Source organism: Calidris pugnax, unplaced genomic scaffold, assembly GCF_001431845.1.
Source record: "Calidris pugnax isolate Ruff unplaced genomic scaffold, ASM143184v1 scaffold24, whole genome shotgun sequence".
Lineage (NCBI taxonomy): Eukaryota > Metazoa > Chordata > Aves > Charadriiformes > Scolopacidae > Calidris > Calidris pugnax.
The window spans coordinates 11137377-11161134 of NW_015090922.1; the positions used below are offsets into that span (position 1 = coordinate 11137377).

At 37.5% G+C, this 23758-nt stretch overlaps 1 protein-coding gene across 1 annotated transcript in view; it reads left to right on the plus strand.

The window, feature by feature from the left end:
* Positions 1–23758, plus strand: part of CAMKMT (calmodulin-lysine N-methyltransferase) — a 221205-nt gene that overhangs the window by 1057 nt on the left and 196390 nt on the right. Inside the window, exons 2-4 of the mRNA XM_014951053.1 lie at positions 50–172; positions 5884–6050; positions 15872–15936. Of these exons, the coding sequence (XP_014806539.1) occupies positions 74–172; positions 5884–6050; positions 15872–15936 (331 nt within the window). The 5' untranslated portion in view covers positions 50–73. The remainder of the gene's footprint in view (positions 1–49; positions 173–5883; positions 6051–15871; positions 15937–23758) is intronic.

Consider the following 23758-nt stretch of genomic DNA (forward strand, 5'->3'; position numbering starts at 1 on the left):
CGGCAAGTCCCCGCCGGCCAGGGCACCGCTCCCCGCCCGCACAGCTGGGGTCCTGCGTGCTCTTCGCCGCCGCATGGCCGAGGCTGCCGGCTCTCCGCGCCGCCCCGCCGCGGGCAGGTGCGAGGCGAGGGGTGCGGGAGCGGCCAGAGCCCGCTGGCGGCTGCTCGGACAGGTAGGGGGAGCCCGCGGGCGGGAGGGGATGGCAGGGCGGGCCGGCGGCGCAGCCGGAGGGGAGCGCGTCTCTGCGGAACGGCGGTCCCGTGCCCTGAGGCGGCGGCGCTGCCTTGGGCCGGGGGAGTTCGTGGTGCCCTCCTGCTCCTCCGGCGCTGGGCTGCCGCGACCGCGGGGGTGGCGGGCGGTCGCGGGTGGCTGTGGCCGGTGGCTCTCGGCACCCCGGCTGTGACCCGGGCGGGGGTGCGGGTGTGGAGCCCCGCGGGCGCTGTAGGCGTGCGGAGAGCCGCGCTGAGAAGGGCTGCCCGCACCCCTGACGGGAGGACTGCGAGGACTAGTTCGCTGGGGCTTGCAAAGGGGTTTGCAGTCCTCTTCCTGGGGAAAAAAACAGTAAAAATGCATAAACACACACGTGGCTCTTTTAAGAGCACCTTCAGTGGATCCCAAAAGTCTGTGGTCTTACAAGCAGTATGAAGGGGAGGAAGGCCAGCACCCCGTTGGCACCCCACAGCCTGTGGGCACCAGCCAGGTGTTTTCAGCAGCAGTTTGGCACCTCCGTGGGTGCTGCTGGAGCTGGTTATTGTGGCTCATATCCTGGATCCCTTTGGCATCACCTCAGGCCGCCTCTCGGGGAGAGCTGGGGTGAAACTCCCCTCACCTGGCAACTAAAATGGCCCTGGGGAGGGAGAAGCAGCAAGTGGTTACACCTGTGCTCTGGGCGGCCACGCTTGTTTTGGACCCTAGGACCACTGCAAGGTTGGAAGGGATTCAGGTTGGAAGGTTGGTGCGTGCTTAAAAACCGAGGTCAGTTTCATTAGTTGCTATTGACAGTGATATTTACAGGCCTAACCTAAACATTCAGTTGCACCGGGCTGTCCCTTGAGGGCAGGGTGCTGGCAGCGTGGCCTGATGGCAGCAGCTGGGTTGAAGGGGCACCTGGCTGCAGCCTGGTAATGGAGCGGCAGGTGCGGGGAGGTCAGGTCAGTTTCCACCTTTGCTTTGTGTGTGTTTCCGCTTTTCCAAGCTCCCCTGTCCTGTTCTACAGGACAAACTTCTGTTTTGTTACACTCTAAAGCAGGAAACATCAAAGTTGCTGGAAGGAGTATCAGGTTTGTCTTCGTAAGTTTCTGCTCCAGCAGACTATGCGAGCTGTGCTCTGCAGCTGTACTAGCTGTTGCTTCTTTTGAACATATCTTTTTGGCATATCCCTGTCTCTTAAATTCAGAAGGAACTTTTCATAACCATCAAGTGCAGGTATTTGGGGTGCATGCAGGTATCTGGGGAGAAGGCTGCTGTGTCTTCCTCAAACTATACATATCTGTGACCTTTTCTTCTGCAGATTCCCTGGGTTTTTCCATGTTCTTTAGCTTTTCTGTTGATTTTTGTATGGTACGATGAGCAAGGATCAATTTAATCTTACTGGTACATCTGAAATAAAAATCAGTTCTGCACTCTTTACTATAGTGATGCCTGGATCTATCTATGGATTGGGAGAAACCTTCCTTTCTATCCATCTTTAAAGGAGCACTGTCAAAGTGTTGCTTACAGTGCTTTTAAAAATGCTTTTCATACTGCTTATAATAACCCCTTACATGAAATCAGTTCTGTGGTGTATTTATATATTGAATTTGCTTTCATTCAGTGCATACACAAATTGATTTGCTATGGTAAGGATGCTTGAGTGCGTGCTCGCTGATTTAATTAAGAAAAAAGCCCTTTTATCAGGTATCCTATGAAGCTAGCATAAAGAACCAGGGTTTTGCATAATTACCTATGTGTTTTTTATCAATAAAATGTTTTATGTATGTACTGAGTTTGAAGTTTGGCAATATTTTTTAAACTTAGCTTGTCAGAATCAAGGAAAATATTTTTTTTTGCTTGAAAAAAAAAAAGCTAAGGTATGTTTGGCATGTAGTGTGCATTTATAAATGAATGGATTAAATTCTCTACTGCTGTGTTTTGAGCTCTGCCAGTCTGTGCAATTGATGGCATTATCCAGTCTGTAGTCTTTAGCAGGGAAGTTAGAGGAATAGGCATTGCTCCCTATATGCACACTTACTCCGTGTAGAAAGTTTAGTGAAAACATTCCTGGAATCTGTAAGCTTTATATGTTGATCCTTCCTGTTACCTTCCTCTTGCCCATCTTCTCACAGAAGTCTTGCTTGGCTGCTAATGTGCCTTAGTTTCCAGAATTGAAAAATAAAGGCTAAAGTGAGGACAGGAAAGTGGCACTTTTTTTTTTTTCTCAACAGAAGACTGTCTAAAACAATTTTTCTTCTCTTCCTGCTCTTCCCTCAGTGCTCCAGATCTTTTTCCATGGTTTTGTTTGTCTTGAGTTTGTAAGCTGTTTACAGTTGAATAGAACAATTTGATAAATAAACTATTTGTAAAAATAAACAATGCACAGTCCTACTGATGATCTTTAGAGATGGTGTAGTTATAGATTACGCTGTAGCTGATTATGTAGACTCTTTCTTGCATGTACAAAATATCATGTTCCAGTCAGTGCCATAGACCTCAGTGGAAGTTTGTAGACCATCAGCTGTTATACACAATGAGATGCACAAAGAAATACAGGGAATTTCAGGTGACCGCCTTTCTCCATATGTTTTTTGTTTGGTTGGTTATCTGAATTTGGCTTCTAGTGCAACGAGGTTATACAAAATGAGATGCACAAAGAAATACAGGGAATTTCAGGTGACCGCCTTTCTCCATATGTTTTTTGTTTGGTTGGTTATTGTTGGGTGGTTTTTTTTAAGAGAGATCAAACACCTTGAGATTTTATAGGGAGTCCTAAATATGATCCTAATATTGTCGTTAAATACTGAGGGTCCTGCAACTGAGATCTGTGGCAATATTTTACTTTTTTTTTTACTTTTACTATTTTACCTTTCTAAAACAGGAGGCAGTTTGAAGATGGTGTGGTTTGTTTTTTTTAATATCTTGTATGTTAGTGAAGAAAGTATAGCCCTAGAATCCTGTATTGCTAGGTGAAGACAGAGAGGAAAGAAAATGCAAGTGTGAGAAAGAAAACCACAAGGTGTAAGTGTGAGCTTGCATTGTCTGGTGTGATTTTTTTTGTTGTTGTTCTTGGTGCTGTTTTTTTTTTTTTTTTTTTTTTTCTTCGAAAGAGAATATTTCATTATTCATATTATTTCTTTAAATAATATTTGTGTGTATGACCCGTGTACAAATCAAACACTTGCATATACCTGTAAAGATCTTGTGCAGAAGACGGGGCCTGTCGGTACCAAAAGATCTTGAAGAGAGTGAAAGAAAGCTTCTGGATTTTTTTTAAATAAAAATACGCAGGGAAACCTGGCTAAATGTTACTGAGGGAGGAGATAAAGTGGCTATAACCCTAGCCAAAGAACAGTGGTGTCTGGTGATTCCTTCCCCACCATAGTTCTTTCTCTCTGCCATCACTAAAACCAAGAATTGTGACTCTTTTGCTGCAAAGCTTTTAGCTTGCTTTGATATTGGCTACTGGTGTTATAGGTCCCTGCGACATGTTTATTTCTTATGGCAGCGTGCAGGAAGTTAGGGAGCTTCACCTTCATTGGAAGAGCGTCATGAAAACAGAGAAGACTGTCTTTCAATGCCTTCAGAACATTATGATAAATTTTAATAGGTCACCTTCTGGTTTTTGTCAGTGGATTGTCCTATAGCAGCAGCAGCTTATCTTTGTAGCTTGTAACACAATTGTGATGCTTAAGTAAAAATACAAGAGTTAGATATAAATAATTTAACATATTCTTCCTTTGTGCTCTGTTTTCTCAGTTATATATAGGTTTTTTAAAGATTTGACCTGCTATTGTAATTTCCAGATCTTAGACCTCTTGATTTTAGTTGGAGGCTGTGGGAGAAGTGGTTTTTTTAGTACTCAAATGCTCATGAGATTTCAGAGAATGCATTTTATGGAGTGGTTAGAAGATGACTATGTAGAACAAAAAACTGAAACCAGAGAAGTGTTGTCACTGCTTTTTTTTTTTTTTTTTTTTTTGCCTGCCAGTAATGGCTTGCCTTTGCTTTAAAAAAAAAATCCTCAAAACAACATGCTTTTCTGAAAATTAGGTCTTGGTATTTTTCTTTAGCTGTCAAGTTGGTCTGTTTTGTTTCCAGGCATGCTGCTATTGTACAAATGTCTCAATTTGACTAGTCTTTTAATTTGGTTCTGTTTTGCTGGTTTTGTGATTTCCTTCATGTATGTATTTTCCCCATGTATTGCAGAGGTAGAAGAAATAGTGTGGACAGCACAGAGCCATTTTTAATACTTTGATGAAAATGTCTATGCCTTTCCTATGCTGAAGCTTGCTGATGAAAATAGATCCAAAAGCAGCAAGCCTGATGCATCAGGCCTGCTGTTAGAAACTAACAGCACAGCAAACACAATTGCTCTGCTTGCATATGTAGTATTTCCAAGTATTCTGCAAATTAATAGGCCATGGCACCAAAATGTAAGACTGTTGGGTGTGAGTGCATTTCCAGTTAAAGCATGGTCAACAAAGGTTGACTTTTATTTTGTTGTATGCATCCCATATGCAAAGCTTCCATGTCCAGTTTCATAATTCTGGTCAGCTACTTCTCATTTGACTTCAGATTTAGCTCTGGTTATCAAAAACTAAATTGTGGTGCTTTCATGCTCAACAGAGCTATTTCTTGTGGCTCTGTCTATTTATAGTGATGAGTTTATTTTCCTCTCCTTTTTTTTTTCTTTTTTTTCCTGTGACTGTGGACTGCTTATGCACCTTCATTTTAAAAATGCAATGGCAGTTATTTATGTAATTCCATCCAGCGTTAGGAGAAAGAAGTTAAACCCAGGACATTGCTCCTGACCTAAAGAATAAGCCTTTTTGTCTGGCAGGGAGATGCTGCTTGTCTTCTGTGCGATGGTGCAGCTCAAAGGGGCTGGGTGCTGGGTTGTCCTGCACGGAGGAGTTGATACCTCACTCCCCAAGGAGAAGACATGGTTGTGTGCAGCAGACTGTGCAGGACAGAGAGCCCGTGTTTACTTTCCTGAACCAGTGATTTAATCATTTAGCTATTACACAAAATGCAGATGGCCAGATTCTGCCTCTGCCTTGAATTCTTCAGTCTCTTTGGGCTGAACTTGGTGCTGTCGGAGTATTTTGGGGATTGTGTAAAGGCTGGCTATTGCATCAGTGCCCTTAGAGGGGCCTGGCAGGGGAATGTGCAGTTGTGGCATCTGAAAGTCTGGGGCCTGGGATAGGTAGCAAGTTTGGCAGCAGTTCTGCAAGTGTGATGCAGTACACTTGCAAGCTAGGACGTAGTATACCTGGCAAACATGTATCACTCATATTTTTTTTAATCTACAGGGACAGTAAGTGGCACAGAACGTTTCACAGTGGTGAGGGGAGGATAGGGAAGAATCCAGTCTGCCTCTCAGATTCTGGCATGGGTTCGCTGGAGTGGGAATTAAAAAAGCAACTGTGTATACTTATGAACACAATACATTTTACCTTCCAGTTATTGAGATATAATAAATTCATAACCCATTCTCTTGACCCTTACCATCAATACCACTGTTATTTTCTCAGGCTTGACATACTTGGACTAGTTATTCATAGCTATTAGCTAATGGCATAGCTATTATGCTTCATTCCGGACTTGCCTCTTCAGTTAAATCAGCCTGTGTTTACTTGTTTTTTGAAAGTTTTATTCTTAATGTTTAATTTGTTCTTCATTTCAAAGGTTCTGAAGAAAAAGCACTTGAAAGATGTGCATCTCCAGCAAGTCTCTGTTAGAAGGTTTGCATCGTTCAATCTCTTTTCAATAGAAGACCAGAATACAGAAGAGGAAACTGGGACCTGGGTTCAGTATAAAAGCATCTTTTATCCTGAGTATAGCGTGTCCTTAAGGTAACCATCATTTAAGTTTCAAGTACTTCCTAAGATCTTATACAGGCCTCAAATATAAAACTCATTAGTCATTCTTCCAGTGTTTTGTGTAACTAGGGCATAGTTACAAATAAACTTAGATGTTATTTTTAGTTGTTTGTTACAGTAAGCAGCCTGTCTGATTTCTTTTTTTTTTTTTGGGGAGGTACATTTCACTGAAGTGGCAGAGCTTGAATGAAAATACTAGTGACTGTACCTGTAACAGAATGCAAATATGAGCATTTATTTTATATTTCTAATAGCTTTCTGTTTAGCATCCTTCAGATATAAATGAAAAAAAACCCGAACAGATTTACTTGTAATCTTAATAAAATTTTTAATTACATGTTGGTATTCATAAAGTTCTAAAAGCTTTTTGGAAGTGATCTATATTTTATTCAATTTTCTTCTTAATCTTTCTTATAAAACTCAAAGATAATTTGGAACCCAATTTGCAAACCAAAAGAATAAAAAAATTTTCACTTCCTACAGAAATGGTTTATGCCTATTGAAGAAATCTGTTTTATATTACAGAAATGAAGATATCTGCATTTTAAAAAAAGCATACTAAAGCAAAACAAACCAAAAAAACCCAACAAAATCTGTATCCCCCCATTAACCCTCTGAAGAAGCGTTAATAAATTCTCAGTAGCTTTAGCAAAACAGAAAAGTTTATAGCTCTCATTCGTTACTATGTGTTCGTGTTCTCCCCTCCCCTTCCCCCCCTTTTCTCCTGCTTTGATTTCCTTTTTCTTGTTCTGCTTTGTACACATCTATAACTTGGTTTTGCCTGGACGGGTATCATTACAACAGTAACTTTATCATTCCTGAATCAATTCTTGTTTTGCCGCCCCTAGTTAGCCTTGCTGAGGGGGTAGGATTTTGCATTTTGTGCACAACGGAAGATACTCTGGAGACCCCGAGTCATCAAAATTGTAAAGTGCATTTTTATTTAACTGAGACCTTTAAATTAAAGTCAATCTTAGAAACTAGGATCTAACACAAACAAGTGACCATCATTAAGTGGCATTTTTGCAAGGTTATAAAAAAAAGCAACAAGAAAGAAACCAAACCAAAACAAAAAAACCCAAAACAAACAAAAAACCAACCCCACAGCACTATCTGCAAATTGGCTTAAATTTGCAGCTGGGTGAAAAGTCAAATACAAAATTGTTTAGAGCTTTATAAAGCCTTAATTTTCCGTTTTCCAAGCTTATATTTTTGACACTAGAAGACTTCAAAAGAAAACTTTTCCATTTGAAAATATGCCTGTGTGTAATAGAAGTAGGTACAGTGTTTTTTCTGCTTACGGACTTTTCCAGTGAACTGCTGGGGAATGCTACAGATTTACCCAGATGCTCATAGTCTACCTAATCTCTTCATGCAGTGTCTCTATTCCCTGGTTTTAGGTCTTCAGAGGGCGTTTAGGTAGAACTTAGGCTGAGCAAGTCTGCAATCCTTCATGCTGCAGCCCTGAACTTCTTCATTCAGCCTCCGTAGTTCCCTGCCATGGTTTGCAACACTCAGTGCCACTTACTTGATTTACTAGTTGTCTGAGTTTTAAGGTAGGAGGTTCACCTGTGCCAGCAGTACAAAAGCGAAGGGAATGTCAGGCTGATCTTGCTCTGACATCTGATATTTGTGTACTTCTGTTGCCATCACTTCCCACGTTCATCATTTTATTTGGCATTTTTAATTGGCTAGTAGTAGCTTCACTGGTAATAGGACACACCTCAAACTGTAGACTGTGAACAAGCGTGTTTATTCATGCACCATTTTATTGTTGGTGATCATTATATAGCTTTCTAAGTATGGGGATTTTTCTTTAACACTTTACGTTCCTCTGAGCTTGACCAATGGAAATGTATGGTTCCTGGACTGGAGCAGGCTCACATTGGGTTTTAAAAACTGTATGTTGAAGAGAACAGGGGGATTGTCTCCTCATGGGGATTTTAATTTTTATTTTTTTCCCAGTATTTTGCTCTGTTCTAGAAATATACTCATGGATCTAACAAAAAAACCCAAACAGAACTTACTTACACTTCTATATTCAAATGTTTTCTCTATATATTGAAGTAGTGGCAATAGATAGTGCTTACTTGTGATTTCAGAATATTGCAGGATGGTGAAGAAGGAAAGGAGAGAATACTCGCTCTGTATTTTGCCAGGGACAAAGTATAAATCCTGCAACAAAATTTGTTTTACCTTAAGTCTGTATTAAGTAAAAGTTCTCTGTTTCTGCAGAAGCAGTAGTTTAAGTGGGTAAACATACCAGTTTAATTTAAATAACAGAGCAATAGTTCTCCTTGCTGAAACTTGTCTATCTAGAAGGCAAGAAATCTTGGAGTAAGCATTTCTGGATCTTTGAGAACTGATCATGACTTGAAAACTTAAAGATCTTGTGTATGCCTGACAGTCTTCCCTTCATTTTTCTCCTCCCATTGGCAAAATATTAATTATCATAATTTTCATCAATAGAAGCAATTTTAACAATATAACAAGAGCATATTATTAGCATATTATTAACAATAACATCAGTCAGGTAAACCCAGAACAGTGTGCTTGAGTGGGAAAGCCTTTTTATGCATCTTTTTGTCAGGAAAGAAATGTTTCTATGGCCTCTTCGAAAATCTTGACAAAAGTGCTTTTGAATTTTCATCTACATATGTTTTCCTTATGTATTAACATCTTCTTTGGAAAGCTTATTGCAAATGTTGGGTTTTAAAGGGTTGTCAGCTAATATCTTGACAAGACTAAATACTTAAGAAAGTTCATAAGGTTGTTAGTGGCTTTTGGCAAAGAGTATAAAGGTCAAGCTATATCAGTTCAAGGGCTATCAAAACTGATAAAATTGTATATTCAGATATGCTATGACCTAGCTGGGATTACTGCTCTCAAGGGACTTGGGGACCAGTTTGTTAGGCAAAAAGAAGCTGTGGTAGGAACTACCAGTCGTGTGCATGCTTTTCTGAACTTCTCAACGCAGCTTGTTTTAATGAACTGCTCTTTTTCTAACCAAATTTAGGTTGGATTCACATTTGGGAAAGAAGAACTCATGCCATGTTTTTTTGCCACTCATTTATTTTTAGAATAATTCTTAATAACAAATATTCCAAAGCAGGAAGCCAATATAAGGCCATTCTTGCTTAAAAAGTTTAAGCTGGATTTACATGACATTTTGACTAGATCCTTGAGGTGACAACATCCTTGACTCACTTTAAAAATCCCCATAACTCTTTTGGTTAAAGAGCAATCTCTAGCATGCTTAATGAAACATGGATTCATGATATATGGTGGAAGGTGGTCTCTTGAAGTTTATATAGGTACTGAGGTGCTCTGGTGTATGAAAAGGAGTGTCTGATGAGTGTGATTTTTTTCTTTTTTCTTTTTTTTCTTTTGTTTTTTTTTTTTTTTTTTTTTTGTTAGCAGTGACAGATGTGTCAAAATGAAGTTTCTTGTAATCCAGAATCTCATTTGAATAGTCTAATGTCATTTGGATTTGTACCACAATTGATGCTCCTGCACGCTACATCCTTATCTTGATGATATGAATTGGGTGTTACATACATGAAATTGCTCTCTTGTGATGTTTGCAATTAATGTTAGTTAAAAAATAAAGCCCTAAACTGGCAGGAAGTCAGCCTGGGAATTGGGCTGAATGTTTATGACAGTCTAACGTGAAGAATGCAGACATATTAGCCCAAGCTGGAAATACAGTTTTCACATTCAGATTTGTAATCTAGTCTGCAGGTGAAAAATATAAGCCTCATTTTGAGTGAAATTTGTTGCAAGCTTGAAGTGGAAAAAGGTGTCTTTCATTACACATATTATCTAGCTTTCTGGGTCTTTTCTCCATTAAAAATATGTTTTTATTCTTAAAACTTTCACGTTTGTTAGGGTGATTCAAGTTCTTTTTAACTTTGGAGGTATTTCATTTTGCTTTTAAAAATTATGCATGTGCTAAATGTTTTCTTGGTGATAAGAAGATACAGAGTAAGTAAGTAGAGACATTTAAAAATGTTTATTTAATTTTGCATTTCTAAATCCTTCTATTCTTAGTCAGGAATATGCTTTTAAATTTAAATTTTTTATTAATAGTTCTACCAATGGTGTGAATATAGATCATAAAGATGCAGTGTCTCACTGTGGAGATGGTGTCTGTCTTTTAGACAGGAAAATTATTCTTTTATTAGAGTTAAAAAAGAAGCAATCAATATCTTCAAATTTTCTATTTCAGGATATGGATTTACTTTAAAATTGTAGGCTCATTTTAAGCAATTAGAGAAGAAATAAGTTATTTCTGCGGTAAAATATTTTCCATTGATCAGTCATTTGGCGTTTCAAATACGAAAATGCAGAACTGAAAGGAACAATGTTAGCAGCTTACAGGAAGGGTTAAATCTTTGTAAAGAGTGTTAAGTGTTCTTTACAAGGTTTCATGCCTTTATTCGGAATACGAATGAACCTTTAGATAAAAACGTGACAGAAATTATTAGATTATTCTAGACCTGTGGTTTAGAAATGAGAGGCATGTTATTTGTCTGTGGCAAGTGGTATGTTAGAAAATGGTCTAGGAGTGAATTCCGTTGGCTATTCCTATAGGATATTTCTGTTAATAACGTTTTGACGTTTTAATGATTTTTTTTAAATTTATTTTAAGGATAGACATAAAAAAATGAAGCGAATTTCAAGGAATATTGCTTACTCCTTGTGGACAATTTGTGTGAATACAATAAACTCGCTTTCTTCCATTTATTGCCTGCCAAGATACTTTGTGTGGATTTAGCAGCATAAAGGCTTGGCCACCTTTTTTTAAAGTAACCTTGGCAGTAACTTTTTCGCCCTTATCCTGTCTTTCGTTTTCCACAAATATTGTACTTTTACTTTGTATCCAGGTTAAAAATGTATGGTGATATGTTTTGATTTATTTTTTTTTCGCTTGAGTATTATATGGAAATGTAGCCTACCTTAGTTATTGTGTTTTGTGTAAGTTTACTACATGTATTTAGTTATTTGTATTATTTTTCCTCAGTCAGTTGAAGAATAATATAAGAGAAGGAACATAGTTTTGTTTCATTATGGTTGATGAAAAGCATACATTAATGGGGAGTTACTGAAAGATTATTTTTATTCTGCTGTCTACAGCTGTTTATAAATACACGTAAAAGTCTGCCACTTGTGTTGCCTGAATTGGAGAGGAAGGAACATTAATATATTTTAAAGATATATACCTCTCTATTCTGACTTAAATTAACTTTAGATGTATAAATAGTTCCTAGTCCAGAGTAAGGAATTTTGCTTTGCTTGATATCAGGAGAAACAGCAGTTAAATGAGAGTGTCATTTGTAGATTTGTCTTCTGTAAGATTCTGCCTCAGCGATAGAATTTTTGCGTATTGTACCTTGAAGACTTACTGTAAGAACACTGCAGATCAGATTAATCATGCTGGTCTGAAATTCACTCTATCTGTGATGCTTACCTATGCTTGTTTGAAGTACTTTGTTGATCTCAGCAATCACAGCTTTGAATTTCTCTGAAGTTCTTTGAACTGTACAGCATTCATGACATATTCCAAAGCACTAAATATCTGTGTAAATTTATGGGAATTTTGGGATTGGGATTTAACCACAAGCTTCTGTGATTCCTTTCCTAGACTTTCATAATTCAGAGCATATGACACTTATAGACTCGTTATGGGCAGTTTATAAGGCGTACTGTGGAAAGCTGTGATTATGAAAGAAGATGTGAAGCGTGTTGGCAGTTGTCTCTGGGCTGGGTAATGGGGGAGCAGCTGATGGGATGGGACAGGGAAGCAGCAGCTGGTACAGAGCTGCTGGTGATGTACATGCAGAGCAGTGGGTCCCAAACTAGAAGCTGTGGGGTTTTTTTGGTGCACGACTGAGTAGCATAAAAAATATGATAGAATTTGACAGAATTTAGGGTTAAAGAACACTTGTATTTACAGGTGCATGTAACTTCTGGTCTGCAAGTCAGATCTGTGATGGAAAAGGGTTGGGGAGTGTAGTTGGTGCAGAGTCTGTTTGCAGGCTCTACAAATACAGTCCTCCATATGGAGAAATATGTGGCTGTTGCTGTTCGGAAGCACGTCACCCTGAGTTCTCCCTTTCACAAGCAGATCAGCTGTTGGCACATTACTTCTCTCAGTCCTAAAATTTGTCTGCAGTAGAAGTTATTCTCAGTTCTTCACCGTTTGGGTTCCTTAGCTGTTAAGTGATTGCCAGTGGAATTTAAGTGCCTTTTCTTTAGCATGGTGTAGGGAGAAAAAGCTTTATCAGCAAGAAAGGTATTTTCCTATCCTGATAATTGACTTGGGAAGATTAACTGCTACTAATATGGAGTAGTCTTAAAATAGTCCATAATGGTAATATAGCTAAGACCTGAGATGTGTTTTTTGGAGTAAATGGCAGTGGCTTTGCTATCCAGATCACTGTTGAGATAGTGGCTACTCTTCTCATTCTTGGAGATGGAGCTTGCTCCCTGCTTTTGTTCAGTGAAGGTTTTATAAACTGATCAGACTAAAAGAAGCAGCTTAAACCCTGCGCTGTTTCACAACAAGCGTGGAGTGGGCATCTGGAAGACTGAGAAGGAGAAAGTCCCTCATAGCAAAGCTGGATGCTTCTCATCACTAAATTATGGCTCACTTATGTGCTAGCCACCAACAGCATTTGTGAAAGAGACTGAGACAGAGGAAGAGACTTTGAACGTTGCATGTGGCCAGGAAAGGGTGCCTGTGCAAAATACTTCTGCTGGCTGAGAGTGCAAATGTTGGGGTGTGCTGTGTTTGTACTTGAACACCACAAGCTTTTGACCACTGAATAATGAATATAAGAATATATTTGAAATTTGTGTGTGTTGATTTTAATTATGGAAAGAATGTTTTATAATCAGAGCAAGAACTGATCCTTAATGCAAAACTGAGTGTACCAAGAATAATAATGTAGATGAAGAACATTCACTGGGTTAAATAAAACATCACCAAAATTTCAGGACAACCTTAAAAACAATAAGTGTGTGGCATGCATTTGTTGTGGAATCTTAGCTCATTCTTCAGCCAGAGGTACTCAGAGCTGTCTGCTTCTCATCTCTAATGGTTGTATCATTTATCTTTTTTTTGCCTTTGTCCATGTTTTGACTCTGTATATAAATTGTATTCTCTAGATCAGAATACTCCGCTTCTTTCTTCATAGCATTCTGTTGAACTACAGGTAGTAGATTGCTAAATTGTTCATCCTCACCTTTGTTTGCTTCACTTGAAGATTTGCATGATAAATCTCCTTTATATAGGGACTATGTACAAAAGAAATTGAGGGGAGAAAAAACCAACCCAAAACATCTTATCCTGAGACTAATCTACAAGCCAACAAAGATTAAAATATTTCTTTACTGTCTCAGCATCTTCCCTCCCCCATACCCCTATCTTACATTCATTTAGGAGATGAGACATTCACAGCTGTCTGAGAGACCCTAACTGTGTCAGACATCTGCACGGTTACGGAGTTTGTGGGATGCCAAGGAGTCAGCAGGGGACAGTTTAAAGGGCAGCTTTGTGGTTGGCAGAACTACTGGTCCTGTCCACTTTCTTGTCACTTCCTTTGAATTAACTCTGTTGCGTTGGTTGTCCAATTTGATTGAAAAAAACTTGCCAAAAAAAAAAAAAAAAAAAAAAAGCGAATTTTATAATAATGTAGATGAAGAACATTCACTGGGTTAAATAAAACATCACCAAAATTTCAGGACAACCTTAAAAACAATAAGTGTGTGGCATGCATTTGTTGTGGAATCTTAGCTCATTCTTCAGCCAGAGGTACTCAGAGCTGTCTGCTTCTCATCTCTAATGGTTGTATCATTTATCTTTTTTTTGCCTTTGTCCATGTTTTGACTCTGTATATAAATTGTATTCTCTAGATCAGAATACTCCGCTTCTTTCTTCATAGCATTCTGTTGAACTACAGGTAGTAGATTGCTAAATTGTTCATCCTCACCTTTGTTTGCTTCACTTGAAGATTTGCATGATAAATCTCCTTTATATAGGGACTATGTACAAAAGAAATTGAGGGGAGAAAAAACCAACCCAAAACATCTTATCCTGAGACTAATCTACAAGCCAACAAAGATTAAAATATTTCTTTACTGTCTCAGCATCTTCCCTCCCCCATACCCCTATCTTACATTCATTTAGGAGATGAGACATTCACAGCTGTCTGAGAGACCCTAACTGTGTCAGACATCTGCACGGTTACGGAGTTTGTGGGATGCCAAGGAGTCAGCAGGGGACAGTTTAAAGGGCAGCTTTGTGGTTGGCAGAACTACTGGTCCTGTCCACTTTCTTGTCACTTCCTTTGAATTAACTCTGTTGCGTTGGTTGTCCAATTTGATTGAAAAAAACTTGCCCAAAAAAAAAAAAAAGAATAAAAAGCGCATTTTAAGTCCACAGGATCCATCAGAATTCTTGTACGTTTCTTGTAGGAATGTATTTTTGGTTTGGCTTTATGTAGCTGGGAGAAGAGCTCTAATGTCCGGTTGAATCTTTTCTAACATCTTTCATAAATTTCATTGCCCCTCTTTATGAGCTCATTTCAGTTTGTTAATGTGATTTCCATTTGATTTTAAGTTTTTTTAAGAGTTAGTTGCTGTTTGGTGCTTCTCAGAATTTAACATGTAAATGTTTCTTTAATGCTTATGCTTATCAGAAGCTACAAATAGCTTTTTTCCACTAGAAATATAAAATTTCATATTTGCAAAAGGATATGGTTTGGGTTTTTTTTTCTCATTCTTATAACAGTCTTTCTTCTGGAAAGAAAAGCTGAGAGAATGAGAACTACTTTTTTAGCTGCTAGAATTGTTGGATTTCTTCTACTTTTTCTGTGTTTCAAATTAGCATGTTCCTAAACACCTTAGAAGCTATATTTGAAACATTATTAAAAGATTGTATTTTGCTGCCTTGCTGAATTCTTTTTAGATTTTTTGATGCATTTGTGAAATACTTACCTGATCTGATTCTTGTGAAGCGTAAGATTTTTGTTGTTGTTGTCGTTTTGTTGATTTTGGGCTTAGATTAGCTTGGAATACTTAAAAAAAATTTCATTGCCTTTTTTTTTTTTTTGTGAATCCGTCTAGCCTGACATCTGTAACATCTAGAGGAAGCTTCATAGACAAATTTTTATCCAAATTCAGATCATGTTCTTTCTGCTGCTGTCAGTGTTTTGCTCACTGTGTTCTAAAATTTGCAGTTGGTATGTGAAATTCAGTAAATTTATTATCCTCAGTTTTGAATGTTTATTTCACTTGGGTTATGCAATTGTGAAACCAAAGAAAATGCAGTTCACTGAACACATTAATCAGTTTCATTGTTCATATTAATTAAATGAAGTGCTCTTGATTTTTGTGGGAGAAAATTGGAATGTGTGTACAGCTGCTGTTCAAAAATAGTCTTTTTTTCTTTCTTTTCAAAGAAATCAATTTATCAAAATTCTTCCCTTCCTATATGTGACTTCCACAACTAAACAAAAATTGATGCTCTTTGGAAATATTTTAGTTTTGATAAATTATTAGTTTCTGAGAAACCCGTTCTTGGTTCATGAATTTAGGTGAAGAAACTCTGAGGACAAGTGATTGTCCCCTTGTTTTCCCCCTGGTGGTTACAGTAGTACCTGTTTGCTGCTTGTCCATGAAAGGGCTTTGTGAGAAGTGATACGCACAGTGAACCTCATTTCTGAAGAGGCAGGATTATTACTTTTGGTTGTTTGTATGTTGTTGAAGTCACTATTTATGTTTTCTTCCAGATTTCACAGTGGACTCTTAAATGTTAAGGATGTTCTTACAAGTTTTGACAACACGGGGAATGTCTGTAAGTCATTGTTTATTTAAATACAGTATTATGTTGATAAAAGTCTAAGTGTGTCAATTTAAAATATTTCTGTATGAGCCCTCAATAACCATTTAATCTACCTGAGAAACACCATTATGGTGGCCAGAGGTACAGATCTACCTACCATAGGGTTTTATGTGATATGCTATTTTTATGTAGGACAGTTGGGATTTTTTGATACACCCTTAAGTCATCCTGGTGCAGGTTATTTTTGATTCTGTGGTTCTGTGACTGCAGTGGAAACGTTAGAGCAGCTGGACTGGGCTGGACAAAAAAATTAGTTTAGCTCATTGATTTGTTGGCCAGTGGCCAGCAGTGGCTATCTGAGGAACAACAGTGCAAGAACACAGGAAACAAACAATGATGCTTCTACCTTGGAGAGGGCAAACTCAAACCAGAGAAAAACAAGAGTGTGCACAGGCAAGTTGTGAAATTCCTCTCCACAGGATGTTTTGGATCCTAGAATGTGACTTGGATTCAAAAAGCAAAGGGAAAAAAATTGTGCAAGAGAAATTCACTAATTCACTGTGGCTGCTAAATATTAAGACATTACTTATGGCTTAGGAAGTGCTGGATGTTAGGAGAATTAATGGGGCAGTAGGATGATATGTTTGTCATGATCTTTCACTCTTATCTAAGCATCAGTTACTGGCTGCATTAACCTGAGACAAGATGAGTGGTAAGTGGACCTTCAGTGTCTGACCCAGTATGGCTCTGCTTCAGTATACTTATTAATAAAATTATCTATGCCATTAATGGGCTTGAATTACAAAACTGTCGTAGATCATGGTAAAGAAGCTGAGCAAAAATATTTAAATGTTTTTGATGTAATGAGTAATTACTATTATATCATTAACAATTACAGAGATACACATAATCCTTATTTGATTATTCTGCTTTATTTCTCAGGCTGGTTTGTTGGTTTGTTTGTTTTCAAACAAGAAAACTGATGGAATAAAGGGGGGGTGTTCTCTGTAAGTTTCCTAGGTGTTCAAGAAATGTGTGCATATCTTTTCCTCCTTATCAAACCAATGATATAGGAACTGCTCTGTTATATACGTTTCATCTCAAAACTGTATTTCAGTAAATGTTGGTTTTTTCATGAGCAAAAAGGTCAGTTTAGTTTCAAACTGTTCCTTTGCCTTCAAAAGGAAAAAAAAAATCATAAAATATGTGCTCACCTTTGTAAACTTTGCTAGCTTTCAGTTCTGAACATTTAAGACAGTTGTGTGGTTCTGCCACCAGATACTTCAGGATATATTCCTTAACTGTTGCCAAAGAGAAATTTGTTCTCTGATTTCTGGATGAGAATGGTATCTGAGGGATATATGAATATCCAAATTAATAATATTAAGGCTGAGAAAAAAAAAATTGTATTTGTAATTATGGTTGACATCAGCTATAGATGTAGACATCATGAGCTTGATGATAAAAGCATTTGAAAATGCTTTAAGTTATGGGAGGCATTTAGAGAGATTTGATGTTGCAGGTTTTCAGAATAGGAAGCTAGAGGGACTTCTATAACAAGCTGCTTTATTCTCATAAACTTTCCTCGATAAGGGAAAAAATATGGGAAAATTAAGGAAAAAAATCCAAACTGGGGTTTTGGATCCAGAAAAAATATTGTTGTAATTCATTACATGACAACTCAGGTATTTATTTTGAACAGCAGAGAAAAAACTTTTTTTTTTTAATTAATGTCTAAAAGTGCTTTAATATTAACCGTTGCATACTGGGTCAAGACAACGTACCTTACTCTGTTAAATATGGTGACATGACTTCTTAATCTTTGTTCGAGTACTTAGATCGTGATTGATATACACAAATGTCCTTGTCAATAGAAATTAATCAATGTGCTAAAGTTTTCATATGCTTTACTATTGATAGCTGTGCTGTCAGCTCTTCTGTCAACTTTTTCCAGTATTTCAGCTACTTTCTTGTTGATTGCAGATGGTAGAACAAGACTTACTACTCCAGTAGGCACAACACCAATGCTAACACAGAAGTAATGTGACACTGTAGTTCTTGTTACTGTTTCTCTGTATATACAAAGATTCATATTTGTCCTTTTGGATTCAGTATTGCTGTGAGGGTTCATGCAGTGCTATTATATACAGCATTTGTGAAGTTGTTTCAAGAATTGCTGCTTCCCCATTTTTAAGTGTCTATGTCTGTAAGTGTCTATATTGATATAATATTACAGTTTGATACCCATTTTACTAAGCACTCTAGATTACACTGTGTTAGGGTAACTCTAAAATAGTCATCAACTGTCAGCATGAAGTACTGCCTTGGACTGTAATAATTGTTCTTTTTTGCTACTACCTGTATGGAGTAAATGTCCCCACTGTCCAAGTCATAGCCACTATGTGTCTGTCACACCCTCAAAGTGAAGTTCCCCCAACCATGTGTTTACTTAGCTGCTCTATTTAGATCATACCTGACCAAATTTTGTACGCTCCCATTATCCCTTGATTGAATTGGCTCTTTCTTTGACTTTTTTGTATTTCTTGGCTCTTTTTGTGTTAATCCACAGTGGAAATGGAAGGTAATAATCCTGCCTCCTTTTACCCCCAAGGGTAACTATAGTTGTAGTATTTCTAAAATTAGGTTGACTATTTTTTACAATTGCTGTGGTGTTCTTCAAAAGCTTTATATTATGAGGTGATAGTCTACCCTAAAAAAACCCCAAACATTTCTAAAGTGGTCTTTACCACTTATAGATTATTTGTTCTAATACCTAACACTAACAGAACTAGTGACTATCAAACATATTATCAGTCCCATCTACAGTAGCATGCTCTGTGAGGGGACCTATTGAATGATCAGAGACTTTGCAGTGTGTCTGAAAAGAACGTTATAGTCAGAATTTATTTACTGGCTACTAAACTTGCTTAGACGATTTGGACCAAATGATCAGAAAACAGTTAAATATTTTAGTGTTCTGTGTGTTTTGGCTGCCATATTGATTATTTATCAGGAAGATTAATGTTTTGCTATATGTTATTTTTTATTAAATAATTGTGTATTAAACAGATTCTGTAAAAATTGAAACGTTGAATATTACATCCTTTTTAAACATAACCATTTGTTTCAAATAGCATGGGTTGTGTGGTTTTGGGGGGAGGTTTTTTGTTTCTTCTAGTAATGTTTCTAAGTACCTTGTGTTAAAAGGAGCTTTTTCAGGGAGCATTTCTATGGTCTTTTCGTTTCACTTTTTGATCTTTCTGCTTGTGGTCTTTAATAGGCACATCACCATAAATCATCAAAAGAAGAGTGGTAGAGGTGACTCTGGTTAATACCACTTCTTCTATGCTCCCAGTAGATATCAACTCAGAACAAGATGTACCACTAGCTGGCAGCATTATATAAAATATCAATAAGCAGCTTTTGAGGAATACTTGTGACTGCTTTCAAAAGTGCTGCTTTATACCAGTGCAACTTCAGAACAAAGTGGAGCCAATTGCAGTAGCTGTAAACGGCGTATTGCAGGGTCCCAAGTGTTAACTCTGGAAATGGCTTCTGCACAACATCTTGTTAAAACTTGGTACCTACGCTTGTATTCTGTCTTTTTCAGAAAGATTTCTGAAGATGCATTTTCATTGTAGGATGGCTACTGTGAATGAAAATTCCCACTGCAAGTTGCAGTTGGTTTTCACTTTCCCAGTAAAATGTGAGAATTTTTTCTCTCTTGTTCATCCTTTGTGAGAGCGCAGTTTCTGTGTGAAAACTAATTGAATTCTCCACGCAGACAGGATGCAGCACTAAATGTGCTTCATTCAGCTTTAATTCTATGCATAAACGGGAGGCAGGGAAAAGAGGGCTGGAATGAAGGAAAGGATCAATCTGTTTGTTTTAGACAACAGTATGCCATCTGTTAAAAAGATGGTACATCCTGAGCCTGTATCTAGTCCTCAGATAGTCCTTTTAAAGAACTGATGGATCCCAAGCAGAAGTGGTGTCATTGTGGGATAGCATCAGTGGACTCCAGGAGCCACATGCCATGCTCATCCTTGCAGAAGAAAAATCTTTTCTGCAACAGACTTTCCGAAAACAAGGGAAATTTGCAAGTGTGAGCTTTTGAGAATATCACCTTCCCCTTCTCTCACTATCTTCCTAGTGGGAGAAAGCAGTTATGACTGAAATGCTTGTATAATTACATCCCTGCAGTAATAATTTCAAAATGTGCATACATTTTGTTAATTTAAGTGAAATGATCAAGGGCCAAAATGTAAACCTCTTTACTAATTTTCACCAGTCTATGCAAGCTACAGTGTCTGCAAAGGAGAATTTTAAGCAGTGAAATACAACATGTTTTGGGATTTTCATCTAGTGTCTACCTGATACAGAAACAAGATATTCCAGGGTGCTCAAGTGGTATAAAATTGCAAATATACTAAATGTAATAGCAAAACAATTTCTTGTAAACTGCACATAGGGTTAGTTAATAATGTAACCATTTCCAAGAAACAACATGTTCAGTATATATTAATTTTATTTTATACTTGGTTGAGTGTACAATTAAATGTTTTGGAACTAAAAAAGCAGCAGAGGGTGCTACAGTTACAGAGCTACCCCAGCAGATAGTCTGAAGTTGTTGGTCCTGTAGGCAAGTAGATCCAGCAAAGACTTGAGCTTTTAGTTTGGGGTAGATGTAACTAGGGTAGCTTTAAATTCTGTTACCTCTGTTTATACAGGAAAACAGGTAATCAATGTGAAATCCAGGAAAAGAAGAATTACATAATCAGGTTTTTCCTGATTTTTATTTATTTATTTATTTTCTGGAAAATGTTGCACAGTTTCCTGAAAACGTAGTGTTTTCTATTACAAAACACCTTTTTTAGAACTGATTTTGTTTGTGCTAATTTTATGTTTAGAAATTCTAGTCTCTGCAACAAGTTTCATATTGGGGGAAAAAAAAAAGGGTTTTAAAAATACCTTCTCTCTCTGTGCATCCCACCCTGCCCCCCCAAATAAATGAGCTAGCTAAACTAGAGAATATTTTTGCTGCTTCATATACTGTTTTTCTTGATGATAGCAAGGGAAAGATTTTTGTTAAATTTCAAGCCCACATCAGTTATTTTAGTTTTCATTTCCTTTTTTTCAGATTGTATTAATTTTAAAATTATGCTTATTTAAAACAGGTAATTGTGTAACTTCTTTTTCTTTAAGTAAAAAAATATTTTTAAATCTACTTTAAAACAAAGAACCTTCTTTCTTCCTTCCTCTCAAATAACTAGAATGAGAGAGGTGTCTTCTCTCCTGGTAGCAGTATATGAGGATGTGTTCAGAGAGCTGCTTGTTTCTTCAGAGCTTTCGCTGCGTGACTGAAAGCTATCTGAGCTCCTCTGTGGAGAGATCCTGGCAGCTACTGATTTATCATGCCTGGAAGGATAGATGTCATCAAGCTACCTGGGGAAAAGCATAGGATGGCATCCTTTATGGCAGCAGAGGTGCTCCTGTATTTCATGGTAACATTACCTAGAATCAACAAGGGAGCAGATTGCATTTTTCAGGTGGTGCTGTGGAATTTCCCCCCCCTTTTTTTAGAGGAAACATCTTGTTTTCTTTGGGGAAGATCACACAGACTTGAATATGCTTCCTGCCTCTCTGTGCCTCAGCAGGTATTGTCACCTGAAGAAACTGCCACTCGTTGTCTTCAGAGCCTTCTCTCATTCTACCAGCGTGGCAGTTTGAAATTGTTTACCGTGTCAGAACCTCACACCCTCTTGCAAAAGCCTTCAACGAAATATAAATTGACTGGAAGAGTGTTTGGATAGCAATGATACATGTCGTTTTGAATGAAATACCACATTTATGATACCTACAATTTACTATTCACTATGCAGCTTCCTTTTAAATACAACATTTTGTGATCAGGGTTAAGAAAAAACAGCTGTTTCCTCCCTCGCCTCCCCATCCAATTCACTTCACTGATTCAGTTTACAGCATCATCCCAAGCAGTCACATTGACATAACCGGCATAAAGCTTATGGAATGGAGCAGAAAATAAGTATATGGGGAGAAGCAGGTACCTTTTAAATTACTCTTGCTTGTTTTTATGAAACTAATCTTTGGTGGAACATCAGTGACTTGTCTGCTTTGAGTATTGTCTTCCAATCTTCTTCTTTTCCCCACTCCCTAAAATCTCCTGTTTATCAGGAAACTAACTATATGGAACAGAATAATCATAACAGTGAACAGGGATCTGTTTCCTCTAAAGTATTTTTTTTTCTACTGCATATTCCAACATAACCTGACTCTGTGCCTGTACTGCCAGATATGGCACCAGCTCAGAGAAGAGGGAGGTGAAGAAGCCCAAGTGAGCTCTTCCGAGTACCCTCTTTCTTCCTTGGTCAGTTTAAATTTTTTGTAATAATTGGTCCTTCTATTCAGGGTAGTCCAATGAGAACCTTTTGGTAAAAATATATGAATCTATTAGAGCAACTGCAGTTACTTTTCTGTATTGCTGAGCACTGTACCTTGGCACTGATTAGCTGGGGTTTTGCATTAGGTCTGTTGTCTTAATCTGTAGAAAAATCGTTGGCATAAGTATGTTTCTAAGTGTACTACTTGTGCCGGTCTGACTTTATGCACTGGTGTTGACCTTCTGTAATCCCAAGCATCTTTGAAAGTATTCCCTGTATCTTAAATGGATTATCATGAGAAGCTGGATCTTTCAGTTTAAATTAATTAAAATAATTTGAAGATAGGGTATACCAACTTAAATTAGATAGGTAGAAGGAGAAGAATATGAATGGTTTTAATTAATTTCATGGGGTTTACTTTTACATTAGATAACTTATCTTAATCACTTTTTTCATTGAGATAGGGTAGGATAACAATGTCAAGCATCCCTTTAAGATGTACTGTGTTATTAGTTAAGTCTTTTAATGCATTGTAGAGTTTTCTTTTAAAATATTTCAAATTTGAGTGTTATTGAAATAAATAGTTTCAAATTAGCTTCACTTAGCTTGATGTGCAGTAGGTTGTTGCGGTTTAGATGGAACTTTCATGTTTCTTTGTAATTGTTCTTTTTGTTTTCACCATTCCTTTTACTTGCCATGTTTTAGCTGTGCTTTCAGTGCTGCTCTTCACAATAGTACAGGCGTGAGGTGCAACACATGCTGAAGGAATGCCACGCTTGGAATGGATCCTTGAGTAACTATCTTGTGTTCAGTGCCGCACAAAGCTGCTGATGGGATCTGACTTGTATGTCAGATGGGGCATTTCTGTGTATTTTAACATGGTCTAGTCAGTGGCTGCAGTGTGGAGGTAGCAAGGACAGTGCCTGTTCTTTGTTTTCTCCATCCAAATGTAATGGAAATGTTATGCATAACTTGCACCTTGGTTTGGTTTTGTTTCAAGTCTTTTTAGAGAACTTTTTAAAAGTTGCACTGTATTTCATTTTTAAAAAATCATATTCAAATGGATAAACTCATCTCTTTCTTTGAAAATGATAGCGTGAAGTGTTTCAACTTAATTCAGCATTAGTTCACAGGATTGAATTCAAATGAAACTTTCTTGAGTGAAATATTTCTGGAAATGAGAATTTGAAATCTTTGGCCAGTAATATATACATTTGAAATTTTTTTTTTTTGTCTGATGATAGTTCTGACTGAAAAGTATGATGAAAACTAACCTACATAGCAGTGACCAGATAAAAATCTAATGTAACAGTATTATTCCTGTACTTAACTTGACAAATTACATACTCTTATTGAGTCTTAGTACAGTAAATAAATTCTATGTTTTCTTAATAATATTTTAGAATATTTGCAATAATGTGGAAATAAATGGA